The 19,745-nt window shown below is 37.2% G+C and overlaps 1 protein-coding gene and 1 pseudogene across 1 annotated transcript; one reads left to right on the top strand and one right to left on the bottom strand.

Moving 5' to 3' along the window:
- Positions 1–728: 728 nt before the first annotated feature.
- Positions 729–19,745, bottom strand: part of LOC113322427 — a 31,013-nt pseudogene continuing 11,996 nt past the window's right edge.
- On the top strand, positions 6,926–8,298 carry LOC113322429. The gene is made up of 4 exons (XM_026570507.1): positions 6,926–6,999; positions 7,145–7,247; positions 7,346–7,435; positions 7,949–8,298. The coding sequence occupies exons 2-4, from the start codon at positions 7,156–7,158 to the stop codon at positions 8,109–8,111; spliced, it is 345 nt and encodes a 114-aa protein (XP_026426292.1). The 5' UTR covers positions 6,926–6,999; positions 7,145–7,155; the 3' UTR covers positions 8,112–8,298.

The raw sequence follows: 19,745 nt of genomic DNA, 5'->3' as shown, positions 1-19,745 counted from the left end.
GGACGATTAAAATGTATCCTTCTGTAATTAAAAAAACGTTCTGATAAAGTGGTATGAGAGGTCAAATTTCGTGTCCCAGGTCAAATTTCTTCTTTCTTCTAATTGGTGGATGTGGTGATGAAGCAGTGGTGGTGGTGGTGGAATCTTAAGAATCTTCGCTAAATATCCTAGGAGAAGCGATGAACCTTTTGGATGAATGCGGTATAACGATCCTAAATGCGTTATAACGATCCTGGATGCGATGTAACGATATGTAAGTGGTGGCACCACCACCTACAAATAACACCACCGTAAAAAAAAAACAATACTGAAGGAAAAATTTGAAATTATGTATGGAGGGGTAAATAGGAAAGATACATCAGTGATTTCATTAACATATTTAACGGTGAATCACCACTTAACACAAATATGACCATTTTGTTAATAATCTGTAACATTACGACTCTTTTGTAAGTCGGGTCTTAATAGTAGGACCGTTTTGTAGATTTTCCTATATTTTGATTTAATTTTAGTTTCTTGTAACTAAATATTCAATATATTTTTCTTTTTCTTTTTCAGTCCTCCAAAAGCTGTTAAAGTTCATTAAATCCCGAATAACAATAAAAGATTTGAAAGACATATGATATGAATATGACTAAAATTAAACACAAAACTTAAAATTGAATTCATCTTATATTATTTATGTCTCATCGAACATACAATGAGACAAAGAGAATATAGTTGCTCTTTATCTTGATGATAAACGGATACATAATTATCATAATTAAAATCATATTTAATTGAGTTTCCTGCAATTAGTTCTAATTTCGCCGTTAGTACCCGTCAGAGGGCTAAGATTTCCCATATTTACCATGGCAACAACAAAATCAGTCAAAAATATCGGGTTGTCATTGCTGTAAGTTGTCACTTGAACATCTGTCGATCCACGATTGAAGAGTTCTTGATCTGAATGAAGAAGTCCTTTCTTGCTAACCAGATTCTTATAATAAGTGTTATCAAAAATTATTGGGGTTGCGTCGAGTGAGAAAATATTATTGTCATTCCCTGATGTAGGACAACTAGTCTTCAAAGATGTAGCCAAAGGTGCATCTATGTTGGTTTCATTGTGGATTCGACTTCAAAAAGTTATGAATCTAGCTTGGCCAATAGAACGAGATCCTGACAAAATAACATAAAAGAAACTAAATTCAGTTAAAATTAATAAAGATGTTGACATTCGTTTTGATAGAAAAGTAGAGTATAATCATGCGGATTGTTTAAATCAGCCTCATCAAAACTGCCCATACATAAAACTAAATATTTTGTTGTTGTAGTTTTACACTCTTACCAGAGAGAATCACCATTTCTTTGGTAGTAAAACCTTCGTTGGAGAAGGAAGTAATCAAGCCACTAAGACCAAGTGTGGCAGCAGGGAGGTTGCTATTAGCATCGCTCATACTCGCAATTTTAGCATCTCTTCTTCCTAACTGTACAACCCATGGACGCCCACCCAACTGAAAACAAGTATACATATTCTGAATTACTTAGTTATCTTTTTTCACTTTAATGTGTAAAAATAGCCCCCCTGGAAACAAGCTTCCAAAACTGCCACCTTTAGTTGAAATACACAAATAACACTCTTTTGGGGTTTTATAGACATTTATACCCTTATTTAGAAGAGGTCCAGACCCTCTGGACTGAGTCAACTTCCACCTCAGCAAAAAAAAGCCGACAGAGTCAGCTACCAACTGAGCAGATTTTCGTTATCTCCGTCCTCTTGTTAATTCCGTCAAAAAAAAAATTGACTTTGTTATCTCCGACCGCTTATTCTCGTAGTTCCTCTTTTCATTTTCTTCTTCGTCAAAAAATTTTCTTCTTTCTCAGCAGTATCTCCGTCTAAAATACAAATTAGTTGAAGAAAATATTAGGGAAGAAGAGATCAGGGAATAAGATTTTGATAAAGGGAGATCCTAGAGAGTCCAGGATACAAACATATCAACCCAACTTCAAAACGCGAACGAGCAGCAGAAAAAAAGAAGAAAAAAAAGAGGTATGATTTAAGGTTTAGAATTATTTGTTATCAATTTGAATTGAGGATTCAATTTTGGGCATGTATGAAATGAAAGTTTAATCGATTTCGTTATTTTAGGTAGATAAGAACTTAGTGCGGTTTGTAGAAGAGAAAAGAAGAGCAAAGCAATGGATTGAGAAATTTTGATGTTTACTAGATTATGAAACAGGTATTTTCATCAACTTCACTTAGGATTTAGGGTAACTGAGCACAAAAAAAGTATGATTTAGGTTTTAAAATCTCATTTTTTCTGTTCATCGTCGTTAGAGTATTTAGAACTAAGACAAATGAAAAATTTTGCGATTTATTCCATGGAAAATAGTATTTAGCTTCAGTTTTGATTTCTTAGGTTTTTTCAGAATAAATTTTTTTTTGTTGTTAAATTAGAGTTCATACTTTCATCACTGTAGCTTGTTGTGAATGAGAAATTTTTATTTATTTGTTTTAAAATTGGGTGTATTATGTTGGGTTTCTCTCTAATTCTTGTTTATCGGATACTAAAGATTTTGTAATACTTGTGGATCCTGTGCTCAGAGATAGTTGGAGTTGTTAGTTGAATCCTAGTTCAGAGCATTGACGTGGTCCACCTAAGTTTAAGTGCAGGTAAAACTCGTCATTCATTACATAATTAGTACTCTTCCTTGTTTTCCTATGATTTGTCATGGCCACCAAAAGCTTCATTGTTTTAGATTCAACAATAGCTCTAAATCATAAATTTGTGGATAGTTGTAACATGTTGTATGAGTAACTATTTAACCACTGCTAGCTCTAAATATGGACATTTCTCGGCTTAAATTACAAAATATATTAACCCAATCAACATATAATTAAGATAGAACCAAAATCCCAATTAAGTTACACTAGACTACTGAGTAGTGTATTCCTTTTACCTGCATATTCTCATCCCAACCTGCTAACAAGAGATCGACTTTGTTCCCATTGTTTTGTAAATTAGATTTGATGTATGATTCCAACTTCATCGAATCGATTGGTTTTCTTAGTATAATTGGTGGCCTTTTTCTTTCCCTTGTTATTACCTTTTTCTTTGATAAATTTATCATCTACGTCAACCTAAAAACATTGGAGATATATATATCATATACTTTTCTGAAAATTCTTATTGATTCAAGAATTTATCAGACAATAAGAATCATATATAGTTAAAATTAAATGTATACCAGCTCAGATAAGTAATCCACTGTAAATTTTCATTGGTGCTGTAATTGCTTTTCCTGCAATCTGTGGTATCAATCAGTAAGGGAACTTCCAGTAAGGCTTTCCCCGGTTACATGATAGTGGTAAAATTTACACGGATGGTATGATAGTGTTTGTTTGATACAACTTCATTCATGGGTGTACCATTTTAGGTTTTTCTATCATATGGTACTTGATATATTGTTTCAAAAAAACTCTCATACGTATTATTGTACACTGCCAATGGATGATATTCATTCAATGTATGATGTCAGTTTTGGAAGCTTATTTTTTGCACAAGTTGTAGTTTCAAACTAATCTAATAACCTCACTTGCGAATTGTTTATAATGTCATAATAATGTCATGATGAGCATGTAGTTTTAGGTAGATGAAACTTAGTTTATCTTAATCACTATAACTTTGTGTGCGGAGTGTACTTTGAGTAACTAAAGAATATGAATTACTACTATGTTATTACTAATCCTGACTATATTATTTTTGTAGGTTCCAAGTTATGGGTGTAGGAGGGAAGAAGAAGAAGAAGTGTTCTCGAAAAGTGAAATCTGCGATTCATGTGGATGAAACAGTGTTGGATGCCACTGTTGAGGACAAAAGAGTGGTATCTACAGATGGTGTTGAAAGGTAGATAGGTGACATTTAGCCTGTTAAGGCTAACCATTCATTTTATGTGCTGTGTCTGGTCACTTCCTTTTTATTGCTGGAGATTCACATAAGATATTTCCCGAGTATAATAATCAGTAAAGATCGAAGAGATGAATACTTACTTTTAGATATAGTTTTGAATCTACTTCTTCTAATAGATGATTGTATGGTATAGTGTAATCGTGCCACCGTTGAGCATTCCATGTCAAATGCTGAAATGTATGCATTAATAGCCTAAAACCCAAGCTACTGCCTATCTGCTCACTATTTTAAGAAGTTAAATTTGAACAATAACAATAGTTTAGTTATTTATATATAAAAGAAAGTTAGATGCCTCTATGCGAATCCTATTTTTTCCATGTTCCTGCATTGTTCTTTCTAGGTGTATTTGGTATAAGCCACTTGTAAACGGAAACTAGACCGGTCATTCGTTGAGTCACTTTTACAACTTGAATACAGGTGGTTATTGGATTAGTTGGAATGTACGACTATTTATCTTTTTTCAATGTTGCTGCTTTCCGCTCTCAAATACTTAATTCTAAGAACTTGTATGTTGTAATTGGTGTAACTATTTATTTCTATGTTGTAGGATGTTTGTTCACCCTGCCAGGTACCGGGCTTATACGTGCAAGGTAACAACATACTCGAGCCCGAAGGTTTTGAAGTGGGTGCGTAACCTGCTGTCTCCTGCCGAGAAAGAGAAATTTATGTCAACTACAATTGGCCCCTTACTGAACCTGCCAATGCAAACGTGGTCTAGTGCCTTGTTTCATTTTTTATTGGCTAGTCAGATCTCCACGGGTGATGAAGGTGATAAGGATAACCGTGAAGAAATGCGTGTAATGGTTTGTGGAAAGGAACTCTCCTTCGGAAAGAAAGAGTTCGCATTGATTTCGGGGCTTAGTTTTAGGAAGTCGGACCATAGTTTTTCTCGTCCCGCCACGAAGCCCTGCCTTAAGATGAAGCATTTCCCCGATGAAGGAAAACCAGTAACTGTAAAACGTTTGAAATTATTACTTTTTGGCAAAGTGGAGGAGGAGGAGGACGACGACGAAAAAAAATCGAAGAAATGTAGCAAAAAGGAGGACAAAAAAAAATCAAGGAAATGTCACCGATCAAGCAAAAAGGAGGAGGAGGAAAAAATATCGCGTGAATGTCACCAATCAAGCAACTCTAATGCTGAATGTGAAATTGTCAAAGTCCCACTGGAATCTGATGACAAGGTGAAATTGTCGTTACTATATGTTGTCCACAGGTATGTCCTGGGAAAGGGAGATGACAAAGTAGTTGAGCATGATCACTGGTACCTGGTGGATAACCTCGTCGACTTCAACTCTTATCCTTGGGCTGAAATAGCGTTCAGCAGAACTATTGATAATAGCAATTGTGCCTTAGATTATCATATTAACGCTAACAAGCCTGTTGGAAGTGAGTTGACTTACAAGAGTCAAGGAATGGCCCATGTCCTGGTGGTAAGAATCAGTTGGGTTGATATTTTCTAGTTGTCTAATTTTTTGTGATTTTTGTTTTAAAGGTTTTCCTTTTTTCACCAAGGTTTGGGGTCTGGAAGTGTTGCCGAAAGTGCTTGATAAGTTTGGAAGCAAGACTATTTTTGAAAATTGGCGCCCCCATATGCATAGTGTTACATGCGATTTAGTAATACACCATGAGCCTCTACTTACGATTTTGGAGGAGTCAAAGGTATGAAGTAATAACTACCTTAGTTACTTTATTTTTTTGTTTGCTACATTGTTAATTTGGTCGAGTGACTTTATAAAATTACAGGGTGAAGTGTGTGATGATATTATGTGGCATAAAGAAGATGCAAAGCGTTTGGTAATGTTGGGGTTATGTGAAGGTCCCTTGGTAGATGACGAAGAAGAAGTTTCGTTAAAGAATGAAAATGTGGTGGAGAACGAAGATCTGTTTGAGAAGGGTGAGGAAGAAAATATGTTAGAGTCTGAAATGTTTTTGTGGATGAACAGGTTCCAGAGGAGAGCAACATGGATGATGAAGAGGACGAAAAATATCTGTCAGGGAATGAAAATGTGGTGGAGGAAAAAGATCTGTTTGAGAAGGATGAGGAAGAAGCACGTGTGGCACATCCTCGCTCCCAACTTGATGTTCTTTGTTCTAGGACATCAACTTCAGTCATTGCTTCTTTCGAGTCTTTTGTGAAAAATGCAATGATTGGTCATACGGAGGATTTGAAAATGACGGTGAGTGGTGAAATGAAGGTATTTAAAAGTGCAGTGAAGGGTCAGTTGGAGGAGTTAAGTGTCCAGGTAAGTAATATCCATAAAACAATGTTGAATCATGTGGAGTGTTTAACTGCCGAGATCAAATCAATAAAGGATAAGATTGGTGGAACCAAGACGTACAATGCATTGTCAAAGACAAAAACGGTAAGTTAATTGGAAATTCATTGTATTAAGATAGATAGAATGTCACATCTATTCTGATATTGAAGTTTTATTGAACTGATATTTATGTTGTTTGAACAGGGGACTCCACCTGGAGGACATAACGAAGAAGGAGATTTTGATGGTGCGGCAATGCAGAAGCCAGATGTGACTCCTGGCAATGGATCCAACAGTATTGAATTAAATCCACCATATCCGTACAATCCTCCAAATAAGGAAGTTGATGTGAGTCGAGCTGTTGTAAGTATTTGTTGCATCTCTAGTTTTGTTGCTACATTAGCACGTATATATTTTGTACTTTTTTTCACAAAACTATCGTGGTATGACTTTTTGACTGTGTCGGATATGTAGGTAAAAAACATTTGTAACAGATCAACGGGGAAAAAAAGAAAGCGCCAGAAAAATAAACCCTGCACTGGCCCTTCTGCACCCATTATCGTTCTTTCTGATGATGTTACAAAAGGTCAGGGAAGGGATAGGAGGAAAATAAACCCTGCACCCTCCCTGTTGCCCCCGTATACTCCTACAGGGAAAGTGGCGAAAAAGAACGCAAAAAAGGTTCCGACAAGCGAAGAGCCTGTTATCATGAATTATTTTGAAGAAGACACATTGGATCAGCAAATAACGAAGCAGGATATAGATGATGTGAACAGATTCATAAACCTCGGGTTAGCCTCATCCCTAGTATACCCTTTTGTTTCTGTGTCTTGTTGTTTCTCCTCCCTAGTATACCTTTTTGTTTCTCTGTGATGTTGTATATGTGAAAACTAACAATCATGATGTTGCCTTATAATGGATCTTAATTTACCACAGTATCAAGGAACATGGCGATAACTATAATGGTGATGGTACATCATTATTGTCTTGCTCTGAGTATAAACTACTACTACGTTCAACTGGTTGGTTATGCGGTAATGTGAGTCATATTGCATCATTTGATATTTACGATTAAATCTAATAATGAGAACATCATTTGGGTTGTGAGAATTTTTATGTTTATTGGTCTTCCTGCAGATTATTGACAGTGCATTGGTGCTTTTGCACAAGTCTTATCCTTCTAACAAATCCACTGGTACCTGGTCATACTTTGAAAGTCACTTACCGGTAAGTTTTTGTGCAAAATAGATTGGATATTTTCTACTTATTTATATTATTGCATGAATACATTGTGACTGAGCTTCCTTGCTCGTGAAACAACAACATTTTGCGAATGGTGATTTTGCCCAAGTTGACAGATTCAGACTAGGGTTAGCAGGACGCCGTGGTTCACCACCTAGTGAGCATTTACCCTTTTGGGATAAGGTTGATGTCGTATATGGTGTAGTTTGTATTGAAAATATTCACTGGGTCGCAGTCTCCATTCAAGTAAAGGAGAAGACAATTATAATTTATGATTCTCTTAGACAGAATCGTAATAATCGCTCAAGCAAAATTCACCCGGAAGTCGGTCAAATTCGTGATTATTTGGAGAAAGCATACAACCGCGGTCCATGGTGGTGTAGATATGACTTAAAAACCCCTAAGCAAAATGATACGTGAGTCTTACTTGAAATCTATTTTTAACCTTGAATTTTTAACCTTATATTTGGAGAATTGATCCATATACTATTTATGCAGTAACTCTTGTGGGGTGTTTGCTTTCAAGTTTATCGAGCATATGGTCAGGAAGATTCCTGTTTGTGAAGTCGAACCTGCTTTCGCTACTCGTTATCGATGCGAACTTGCGGTGCAGCTATTCAAGAAACAATTTATAGAGGTGAATGGCACAAGTGGTGAATAGTAACCTGTAATCATATGATCTTGTAGTATAATTCCTGGCCAGCATGTTGGTCCCTGTTTTTTGGATGTGTATAGTTGAAAAAGATGTCAGCTGTAGTTCTAAATCTAAGTTAGTGGCGATGGACTCTTATACCCTGGATATATCTGTTTATATTTTGTTGATCATGTTATGATCCTTCAATTATGTATGTATAGCGGCTTGTCTCTGCTTCTAAAAATTGATGCTTAGATATTTTATCTACTCCATGTTCTTTGAAGGGAGTTAGCAGCTTAGTGTCTGATAGGCACATTTATGTGTCTTATATAATCTCAATTGTATATATTATTAGTGCTCGAATTTATATTTATTATGGTTTTTTATGTCCCTGTAGGTGTTTTTAGAAGAATAAGGATTTGCAGCGAAATTGGCTGAAAATGCGGCGTTTGGACCTCCGTTGATAGAGTGCCGGAAGCGCCCCAGAAGTGTACCGGAAGTACCCCAGAAATGCCCCGGAGGAACCCCGAAAAAAGTGCGGAAAATGCCCCAGAGGACACTTGCTATACGGACCCTTGATTTTGGATAAGGGGTAACCTAATTACTAAGGGGTGACCCATTTCCAGGCATCTGCTAAAGGGACACCAGGACTGGTTAGGGGGTAACCCATCTTCAACATTTGAAACGTAAAATTTGGCGGGAAACTAGTTCTCACGCCTGGAAGATTTTCGATATAATTGTTTGGGTAGTTTTAAGGAGATTAAAGGGCTGGAAATGTTTGGGATTATTCTATGGACTTATAGGAAGCTAACAGGGGTGAGTTGAAGGGCCAGAAGTGGCTGGAAAATCCGGGAGAGCTAAACAGGGTATACGTGAATATTCTGGGAGATATTCTCGAGAATTTGTTCACAACAGGGACCGGGAATATCTCTGGTGATTGGTTCGGATATATGGAAGTTATTTGAGAATATATTCACTGCGACGTTGGATTCTATGTTTAGAATATATACAAGGAAATCTCGGTGATTCCTGTGAGAGTAAAGATAAAATATTCTTGCATTCAACCGAGAGGATTCAGAGTTATGACGGGATATTTTCATCCCTTGTTGGCTATATAAAGAGGTTACGAGACTCATAGAAGGGTTGGAGAGTTTTGGGGGAGAGTTTGGAGTCGAGAGAATCAAAGAACAAAAACATACAGAGAGAAAGTTTCTGCTGGTGCGAGAGAGGAAGAACGGGAAGAACAGACTTGCATCAGCAGTCGTTCTTTGCAAGCGTCTGCGACACTCAGCTGTGGGTCGATTCAACCAGGGAACAGCTTTTCATTTCTGTCGCTCTTGTAACAGCAGTGTGTAACGTTTATATGCGTTGCAAACCCGATTATATTTACATTTTCTCTTGATTGTAAACAACTTTTGAGCATCAATGAATCATTTTGAGAGGTTTTTCATCATGAGTAGCTAAATCCAATCCCAGGGGTGACGGAGGAAGCCGTTCTTTCAAAAGTTATGTGGTAAAATTTATTTATGCAACTCTTTTATGATTAATTGCACCGAATAAATATAGAGTAAATGATTTTTATTAATCAATTGTGTTTTCTCTTGATGGAGTATGCTTAGTAAATTGCTTTTGATACTTCATGCTCGCGATTAACAATGGATGTTTTCAAAATCTAATTTAGGCAATGATTAGAATCACAATTTCCTTTGATTGGAGTTATATTGTCTAGAATTGCATGAAAAGAATTGTTATTGAATCACATAAATTTTGGTGGATGGTGGAATCCTGATCCCCAGTAAAAATTCTCTCCCATATTTTGTTAATATTGTGCATATAATTTTATTTATTTAAATCTACAAAAAAAAGTTACCTTCACAAGTTCGAGTTTGAACGATACCCCTTACCACTATTACTACAACCACACGAAAATTTTTAAATCATTTTGGCGCCGCCGACGCGGACCTGTGCTTAGGTAGAATTTTTTTTAGGTTTATTATTTTTTTTTCCTTTTTACGTTTCTTTTTGTCTTTGATTTGCAGGTTCGAAGTGGAGTACTAAGGACCTTAGAAGGAAAAGCTTAAAGCGAAAGGAGCGAAAGAGGAATTTTTTTTTGTTTTATATATAGAAAAGAGAGAAAAAAAAAAGAGAGATTTTTTTATATTTTTTTTAGGTTATTTTTCTTTTTCTTTTGCACTTTACTTTATTTGGACTTTGGACTGGACTCTTGGACTTTATTATTATTTTTTTTTAACCCTACGGAAGGGTATTATTATTAAAAAAAATAAAAAAAAAAATTATATAAACTGTGTGCAGGGAAGGACGACGATTACTATATCGTCTCGGCCCCTCGGGTTCGCACACGACATAGGAGTCGTGGCCCGAGTCGACGACAACGGTTCATCGCCCGTCTGGTACGGGAGGTAAGTCCAATCGAAACACCCGCGAATCTCCTGCAAGCGGGTTACTGTCTGCCTTAAGGTGATAATTGTTTGAGGACGAACCGAACTGTCTTTATTTTCCTAGTAAAGGGCAAGGCCTGGCCTAAACAAGATAAGGGTTCGGATTTCATCACCGTTCTCTTCTTGCCCGCCTTAGGAAAACGAAACCGAACGCGAACCTAAGCTTTAAAATTTGGAATAGAACGAGACCGATAGGGTAACGAGCTTAATAGGAAACTCGTTCGAAAAATATTGGTTGCTCTTTAAGCAAACTCCAAAGTTCATGATGGTTTCTGTGAGTTGAATGCGTGACTGCGCCGCCTTGTGATAGCGGTGAGGCCTTGGGTATCAAAGCTCCACTGAGCTTCCATCGCCTCAATTCAACTTACTTTGACTCGGATTGATTCCAGAGGGGTTTCCTCAAATTGCAACGAATTCCCTTTCGAAAGATAAAAAGATGGTCTAGAAACAATCTAAGTGGAGCCATCATGCTTTTTGTTTGCTAGAAATCTTTAGGTTTGCTTTGGTGGAGTCGAGTAGGCCTTGTTTGTGATTGTATAGAATCCCTCTGTAGTTTATATTTCTTCGGTGATGAATCCTTTTGAGGAGACGCCACCTGCGATGACGTTGCGAGAATATATGTCTAGAAATTCTCGTTATCAAGAGACGTCTTCGGAAATGACTCTTGGTGAATATATGCGTGGGCAGCGTTATATGGATACTCCAACTTTTATTGAGGAATCACCTCTAACGATCTATGAGAAATATTATAAACATAGACCATGTAGTTTGGAACAAAGATTGAGAATTCTTGAATTTCAAAAATTGTATCATGATGATGAGGATAGTGATGATGAAGAATCTGAAATATGTGGGAATAGTGATCAGGAATTTGTTACCCCAGTTGAGCCTTATAATGATTATAATATTTCTGGTTCAGATCCTAATAATTTTAAAAATTATTCACCTATTCAAAAGGACGAGGATTTGACTAGAGATACCCACGTTTCAGACGATGTAGTATATCCTGTTTACGAAACCGATGATGGTTTAGAGGAACCAGTTTATCTTGAGATCGAGTCAAACAATTTAGAAACAATAGTCTTAGATGAACTTGTAGAGATTAGCGAGGATGAACCTGACTTAGAAAAATCAATTGCCGACCTAGAAATTAGGGAGGTTATGACCAGTCTATCTAGAGACGCCGAAAACTCTAAGTTTGGGGGTGAGTATCATTCTCCATGTGCTTTAACTCTTAGTAAGGTCCCTCACTTGGGACTTGAAATCAATGCCTCAACCATCTTACAAGATTATCTTCATAATCGTTTTCCAGAACCTAATGATATCCAACAAGAGTCTCAAATGTTAGAAACCCATCCTCTGGTTGATGTGGTTAACCCATGCAATAATACCAAGATTGATTTTGTTTTCCCACCAAATAGTTTTCTTCCAATTGTGGGAACGTATAGATTTCAAATGTGTCACTTATTAAGTTTTGAGACTAAGCCTAAGTACTTTAGGTTAATGGAATCGACACATTTTCCTAAGAATGACCACTACTCTCACTGTGGTCAACTATGGAAGTCATATCTGATTGACTTAGAGGATCCGCAATTATTTAGGTTATTACTTCGTGATTCTAAGATCGTATTTGAGTTTTTACAGACTCTAAGACCTAGTGATTCGGATCCCATCTATGAAGAAACGCAGCCAATGAAAATATTCTATCAAGATCCTTTCATAGAACCTGAACCTGAACCACAATGGGACATAGGTATCTTCATCAGGAAACTAGATAAGGGTATGCAGTACATGTTCACTTTCTTGGGTTATTGTAGTTTCCTTTGGTCAGCTCTATTTAGTTTTGAAGACCCACAGTTATTTCGACTGTTACTTTATGGTTCGAGTTGACTAATCCTTTCCTAAGTCTGGCTGAAGACTTTAAACTTAGCACTTCTTGGGAGGTAACCCAATCTCACGCAACACGGTAATATCCTTCCTTAACTCTTTTACTTCAAATAGTAACCGTTTCTCCTTGTTCATGTTTTTAATTTTATCTTTAGAACATTGAGGACAATGTTAGATTTAAGTTTGGGGGTATTGGGAGAAACTTTTTAGTTGCGTAATAAATAAACTCCAGAGCCTAGAAATTTATGCGTATTTAGGATAGCACTAACCAATCTAAGTGGATGGAAACATTTTTGTTTTAGGAGTTGAGGAACCAATCTGACTAGATGGAAACATGTATAGAGTCTATTCATAAAAGCACAGAGCTCAGGTGTTAGAAATAACATGATAGTTTCGCCATATCTTGTCGAGTCCTTTTCACTTTCTATTTTTAGTTTTCTTTTATTTCAAGTGATTTGGTGGGGCACACGATTCAAGTTGTTACCTTTGCTAGGGTGAAATAGAGTGACTGAGTTACCTTTTCAAAAAAAAAAAAAAAAAAAAAATAGACCGGACCAGTTAGACCAATCGGAATAAGTATTAACACTTGGATAGCAATATGCGTGTGTTCTCCCTGTTTCCGTCGCCTAAGCAAGCGTGGAATGCAGGACCCGTGGGAACTATCGTGTAATCTGCTGACAAGAAGCATGCACTTGGATCCAAAAGATCTATTCATGCCGTTAAGTTAAAAAAAAAAAAATGGTTATTGTTATGTGTAGTCAACTGCTGGTTCCCTTGTATTTGCCAGTTTGTTGATCTAGATTTAAGTTATTGACCACTGGTTCCCTTGTATATGCCAGTGTGTTAATATTAGTCAGACTGGTATCTCAGTCATTTAGGTTAGGTTCATCTTGGCAGAGGCCTTCAGACAGATATGGGAAACACCGTTCGCTTTTCAACCATCTACATTTTTCTTTCCATCTTCTTAATCTTTTCATGTGATTAGTCTGACTCCGAGTATGATGTCCATCGTGAAACTATCTTAGTAGAGCTCTGTCACTTATATGAATTTTAGTATGCTTGAGTGCAAACTCGTGTACAGCAATTGGAATTTCGCATCAGGGTTCTTCCTCTTAGAGTCAATAATTGTATGCCAACCAAGGAGGTTCTTTAGTGCTTTCCAAGGTTTTGCGTAGATAGCTAGGGTCTGGAGTATTGGTTTTTGTGGGTACACCTCTGATAAACCCACCCGAGATTAACTCGGTCACTTTTCAAGAATAAATTTTGCTCGAGGACTAGCAAATAATAAGTTTGGGGGTATTTGATAGACACATTTTTGTGTCTAATTTGATCTCAATACTATATATTGTTGGCACTCGATTTTGTACTAATTTTGTTATTTTATGTATTTGTAGGTATTTTTTGGAAATAAATATTTTTGGAAAATTCGGCTCGAAAAGTTGATTTTGGCACCCGGAGGACAAGTGTTATTCGGACTCTCTCTTTTGGATAAGGGGTAACCTAATTACTAAGGGGCACCCCCAGGTCACCCCCAAGGCAGCTGCTATTCGCACCCCAGTTCTGGTTAGGGGGAGGACACCCTTTCTTCACGATTCAAAAAATGGCGGGAAAATCTTATGCCATGCACACTTCACTGGCAGTTTAGGGTTCGATCTTGTGTGGGCTTTGAGCGAGATTCAATCGCTGGAAATGATTGGGATGGACCTAATATAGCCTAACAGGCTTGGTACAATGAATTGGATCGAAAAACTTGGGCTGAACAATCCGTTAGAGAAGATCAAAGCTAAACAGGGACCGAAGCATCCTGGAAAGAATATATGTGGAAGATACTCGAGTAAAGAGGGAAGATATTGTACCTAGAAGGATATATATCGAATCCTAGAAGATAGAAATACCAAATATCTTCTATTAACGCATAATCAGAGTTTGAAAGGAAACAGAGGCGTGCAAAAGGAAACATGGAGAATAAAATCTCCGGTGACTTGCAGAGAAGAAAAGGGAGTTATTACAAAGATATTCTCGGGATTTAAGTGTCATGTTGTATATAAGGTGCTTGGGTATCACAGTATAGGGTGTTGAGAGTTGGGAGTAGAGAGGAGAGCGCTGCAGAGGAAGATCCAACATTTTTCTCTGTTTCTGCTGCTGCCATTGATGAAGATGAAGAACACGAAGAACAGACAGCCAAAAACCGTCGTTCTTCAACAGTGACAACGACCAGTCCCTGTGGTTCGTAGTCAGCTACGCATACAACAGCAGTAGTCTTTTATCGTTCTTTATAACGGTGTTTGCAACAATTATAAACATTGCAAACACCCGATTTTCATCATTTTCTCTTTATTTCATCACTGTGAACCATTTTTGAGCCATAAATAATTATTTTAAGAGCATTTTTACTATGATGAGTTAAACCCCAACACTGGGACGACGGAGGAGGCCGAGCTTCATACATGGGTAATTTTATTAATTCTTTTTAAGACTTTTGCATTAAAAATTAATTGAAATATGATTTGATTAAATTGGGTGTTATTTGATTAGATGGGTCATGCTTAGCTTAGGTGATTTGATGTTCCATGCTTAACATTTACAATCAATTTTTTGAGAATCTACTTTGTCAAAATAAGAGTCCATATAACTTATGTTTTGAGCGATTATTGTCGAGAATAATTCATTGAGCCCTATTTTATGAAGATTGGCCGAATCATTAGTCCCAGTACCTCTCACCATTGTTAATATTTTATTGTATATATTTATCTTTTTTTATTAAGTCTAAAAAATTATCCTTCACAAATCCGAGAGTTTGAACCTTCATTACTACAACCCCAGAAAAATCATAATCATTTTGGCGCCGCTGCCGGGGAATTGTGTTTAGGTAGAATTTTTTTTAGGTTTATTATTTTTTTTTAGAATTCCACGCTTGCTTAGGCAACGGAAACAGGGAGAACACACGCATATTGCTATCTAAGTGTTAATTCTTTTTGTCTTCATTTTGCAGGTTCAAAGTGAAAACTAAGGACTTGGAGAGGAAAGAGCTTAAAGCGAAAAGAGAAGAAAATAGGACAATTTTAGGATTTAATTTTTAATTCTTTTTGAGTGTGTGAGGAAAACTGTAATTTTATTTTATTTTATTTTTATTTTTGAACTTTAAATTGGATTGGACATTTGGACTTTAATCTTTAAACCCTACGGAAGGGTACCCTTAAATACAAACTGTGTGCAGGGAAGGACGGTGATTACAATATCACCTCGGCCCCTCGGGTTCGCACACGGCATAGGATTCTTGGCCCGAGTCGACGACAACGGTTCATCCTCCGTCTGGTACGGGAGGTAAGTCCAATCGAAACACTCGCGAATCCCCTGCAAGCGAGTTACTGTACTCCTTAAGGTGCTAATTGTTTGAGGACGAACTGGACTGTCTTTATTTTCCTAGTAAAGGGCAAGGGATGGCCTAAACAAGATAAGGGTTCGGATTTCATCACCGCTCCCTTCTTGCCCGCTTTAGGAGAACAAAACCTAACGCGAACCCAAGCTTTAAAATCTGATTATAAAGAGACCGATAGGGTATCGCGCTTATTAGGAAAAAATTTCGAAGGATATTGGTTACTTTCTTAAGCACACCTCGAAGTTCATGACGGTTTCTGTGAGTTGAATGCGTGACTGCGCCGCCTTGTACTGCGGTGAGGCCTTGGGTATCAAAGCTCCACTAAGCTTCCCTCACCTCGATTCAACTTACTTTGACTCGGATTGATTCCATAGGGGTTTGCTTAAATTTTAACGAATTCCCCTTCGAGAGATAGAAGCAAGTCTAGAAACAATCTAAGTGGAGCCATCATGCTTGTTGTTTGCTAGATTTTATAGGTTTGATTTGGTCGAGTCAGCCTTGTTTGTGGTTGTGTAGAATTCCCTTGCAATTAAGAATGTCGAACTGGTATGATAGAAGCCAATACAATGAGTATCGACCTGAATTTGAATATGGGCATCATCAGTTTTATGACCATGGTGGGAATAGTAGTTGGGAACGCCAACCTTTTCAAGGTTATGGTTCATACCATAGTGAGCCCAATTACTATCCACACACGAATTGGTCTTACGAGCAAGAAAATCAGGAATATTATAGTACTAGTCATGCGTTTTTGGAAAATTACTTAAAAACTAGTCTTGATTATGACATTTCTAAACCTGTTCAATCTCTAGAAGAAACCTACCAACAAATTCGAAGGGAGTATGAACGTGCAGTTAGTTCAAGAGAAGAGAGTACACAACGGTCTAAGATATTCAATGAGACTTGTGAACGTATAAGTGTTACGCTCAGTGAAATTCAAGCACGTTTAGAGGAAGAAAATGAACAGTTAGCTAATGCTGCTCGAAATAATCTAAATTTCCAAAATAGTGTTTCCAATTCTACCCTTGATATCAATAGTGAATATTTGCCTAATTTAGAGGACGAGGTTAGAATAAAAGACACTACTTATTTAGATAAGGTTCAATCATTTTCGTACTATGATGATGAGGATAGCAGTAATGAAGAATCCGAAATATGTAGGCATAGTGATCAGGAGTCTAGTAATCCAATTGAGTTGTATAGTGATTATATTATTTCTAGTTTAAATCCAAATAATTTTTATGATTATTCACCTATTCAAAAGGACGAGGATTTGATTAGGGATACCACCGTTTTAGACGATGTAGTTTTTCCTTTTGATTACGAAGCCGATAGTGGTTTAGAGGAACGGGTTCATTTCGAAAATAATGTTTTAGAGTCTAGCGACTTAGAAACAATAGTCTTGGAAGAAGAAGATAGACCCGTAGAGATGAGTAAAGATGCACTACCTGATAATAACTTAGAAGAATCTCTTGAATATTTTAAGGACTCTGAAGATACGGAAATTCAAGAAATAATTAGAGATCTATCTAAAGACACTGAAAACTCTAAGTTTGGGGGTGATTATCACTTCCCTAGTGCCTTACCTTTAACTCTCAGAAAGTCCCTACACTTAGGACTTGATATTTGTGCCTCGACCATTTTACAAGATTACCTTCATACTCGTTTTCCCGAGCCTAATGTTGTCCATGAAGGAGTTCAGTCGTTAGAAACCCATTCTCTGGTTGATGTGGTTTGCCCAGGCTATGATCACCAGATTGACTTTGTTTTCCCACCAAATAGTTTTCTTCCAATTGTGGGAACATATAAATTTCAGATGTGTCAATTATTAAGTTTTGAGACTAAACCTAATTACTTTAGGAGATTAGGGTCGACACATCTGTTTAAGGAAGACCACCACTCTCTTTGTGGTCAGCTGTGTAAGTCAAATCTGATTGACTTTAAGGATCCCCATTTATTCAGGTTGTTATTATTTTTAATTGAGTTTTTCCAGACTTTTAAACCTGAACTGTTGGATCTTAGCTATGAGGAAGTGCATCCAATGAAAATTTTCTATCAAGATCCTTTCATAGAACCTGAACCTGAACCACAATGGGACATAGGTATCTTAATCAGGAAACTAGATAAGGGCATGTTATTCTTGTTCACTTTCTTGGGTTATGGTAGTTTCCTTTGGTCAACTCTTTTTCGTTTTGAAGACCCACAGTTATTTCGACTGTTACTTTATGGTTCGAGTTGACTAATCCTTTCCTAAGTCTGGCTGAAGACTTTAAACTTAGCACTTCTTGGGAGGTAACCCAATCTCACGCAACACGGTAATATCCTTCCTTAACTCTTTTACTTCAAATAGTAACCGTTTCTCCTTGTTCATGTTTTTAATTTTATCTTTAGAACATTGAGGACAATGTTAGATTTAAGTTTGGTGGTATTGGGAGAAACTTTTTAGTTGCGTAATAAATAAACTCCAGAGCCTAGAAATTTATGCGTATTTAGGATAGCACTAACCAATCTAAGTGGATGGAAACATTTTTGTTTTAGGAGTTGAGGAACCAATCTGACTAGATGGAAACATCTATAGAGTCTATTCATAAAAGCACAGAGCTCAGGTGTTAGAAATAACATGATAGTTTCGCCATATCTTGTCGAGTCCTTTTCACTTTCTATTTTTAGTTTTCTTTTGTTTCAAGTGATTTGGTGGGGCACACGATTCAAGTTGTTACCTTTGCTAGGGTGAAATAGAGTGACTGAGTTACCTTTTCCAAAAAAAAAAAAAAAAAAAAGACCGGACCAGTTAGACCAATCGGAATAAGTATTAACACTTGGATAGCAATATGCGTGTGTTCTCCCTGTTTCCGTCGCCTAAGCAAGCGTGGAATGCAGGACCCGTGGGAACTATCGTGTAATCTGCTGACAATAAGCATGCGCTTGGATCAAAAAGATTTATTCATGCCGTTAAGTTAAAAAAAAAATATGGTTATTGTTATGTGTAGTCAACTGCTGGTTCCCTTGTATTTGCCAGTTTGTTGATCTAGATTTAAGTTATTGACCACTGGTTCCCTTGTATATGCCAGTGTGTTAATATTAGTCAGACCGGTATCTCAGTTATTTAGGTTAGGTTCATCTTGGCAGAGGCCTTCAGACAGATATGGGAAACACCGTTCGCTTTTCAACCATCTACATTTTTCTTTCCATCTTCTTAATCTTTTCATGTGATTAGTCTGACTCCGAGTATGATGTCCATCGTGAAACTATCTTAGTAGAGCTCTGTCACTTATATGAATTTTAGTATGCTTGAGTGCAAACTCGTGTACATCAATTGGAATTTCGCATCAGGGTTCTTCCTCTTAGAATCAATAATTGTATGCCAACCAAGGAGGTTCCTTAGTGCTTTCCAAGGTTCTGCGTAGATAGCTAGGGTATGGAGTATTGGTTTTTGTGGGTACACCTCTGAGAAACCCACCCGAGATTAACTCGGTCACTTTTCAAGAATAAATTTTGCTCGAGGACTAGCAAATAATAAGTTTGGGGGTATTTGATAGGCACATTTATGTGTCTTATATAATCTCAATTGTATATATTATTAGTGCTCGAATTTATATTTATTATGGTTTTTTATGTCCCTGTAGGTGTTTTTAGAAGAATAAGGATTTGCAGCGAAATTGGCTGAAAATGCGGCGTTTGGACCTCCGTTGATAGAGTGCCGGAAGCGCCCCAGAAGTGTACCGGAAGTACCCCAGAAATGCCCCGGAGGAACCCCGAAAAAAGTGCGGAAAATGCCCCAGAGGACACTTGCTATACGGACCCTTGATTTTGGATAAGGGGTAACCTAATTACTAAGGGGTGACCCATTTCCAGGCATCTGCTAAAGGGACACCAGGACTGGTTAGGGGGTAACCCATCTTCAACATTTGAAACGTAAAATTTGGCGGGAAACTA

This window comes from Papaver somniferum, chromosome 11, assembly GCF_003573695.1.
Source record: "Papaver somniferum cultivar HN1 chromosome 11, ASM357369v1, whole genome shotgun sequence".
Lineage (NCBI taxonomy): Eukaryota > Viridiplantae > Streptophyta > Magnoliopsida > Ranunculales > Papaveraceae > Papaver > Papaver somniferum.
This window is presented reverse-complemented; position numbering and strand designations above follow the sequence as displayed.

Excerpts from the sequence above, each read along its gene's own strand:
- LOC113322429 (XM_026570507.1), top strand. The coding sequence starts at position 7,156 with ATGGCGATAACTATAATGGTGATGGTACATCATTATTGTCTTGCTCTG. Across the intron at positions 7,248-7,345 it reads CTGGTTGGTTATGCGGTAAT|ATTATTGACAGTGCATTGGT; the intron begins GTGAGTCATATT and ends GTCTTCCTGCAG. Across the intron at positions 7,436-7,948 it reads ACTTTGAAAGTCACTTACCG|TAACTCTTGTGGGGTGTTTG; the intron begins GTAAGTTTTTGT and ends CTATTTATGCAG.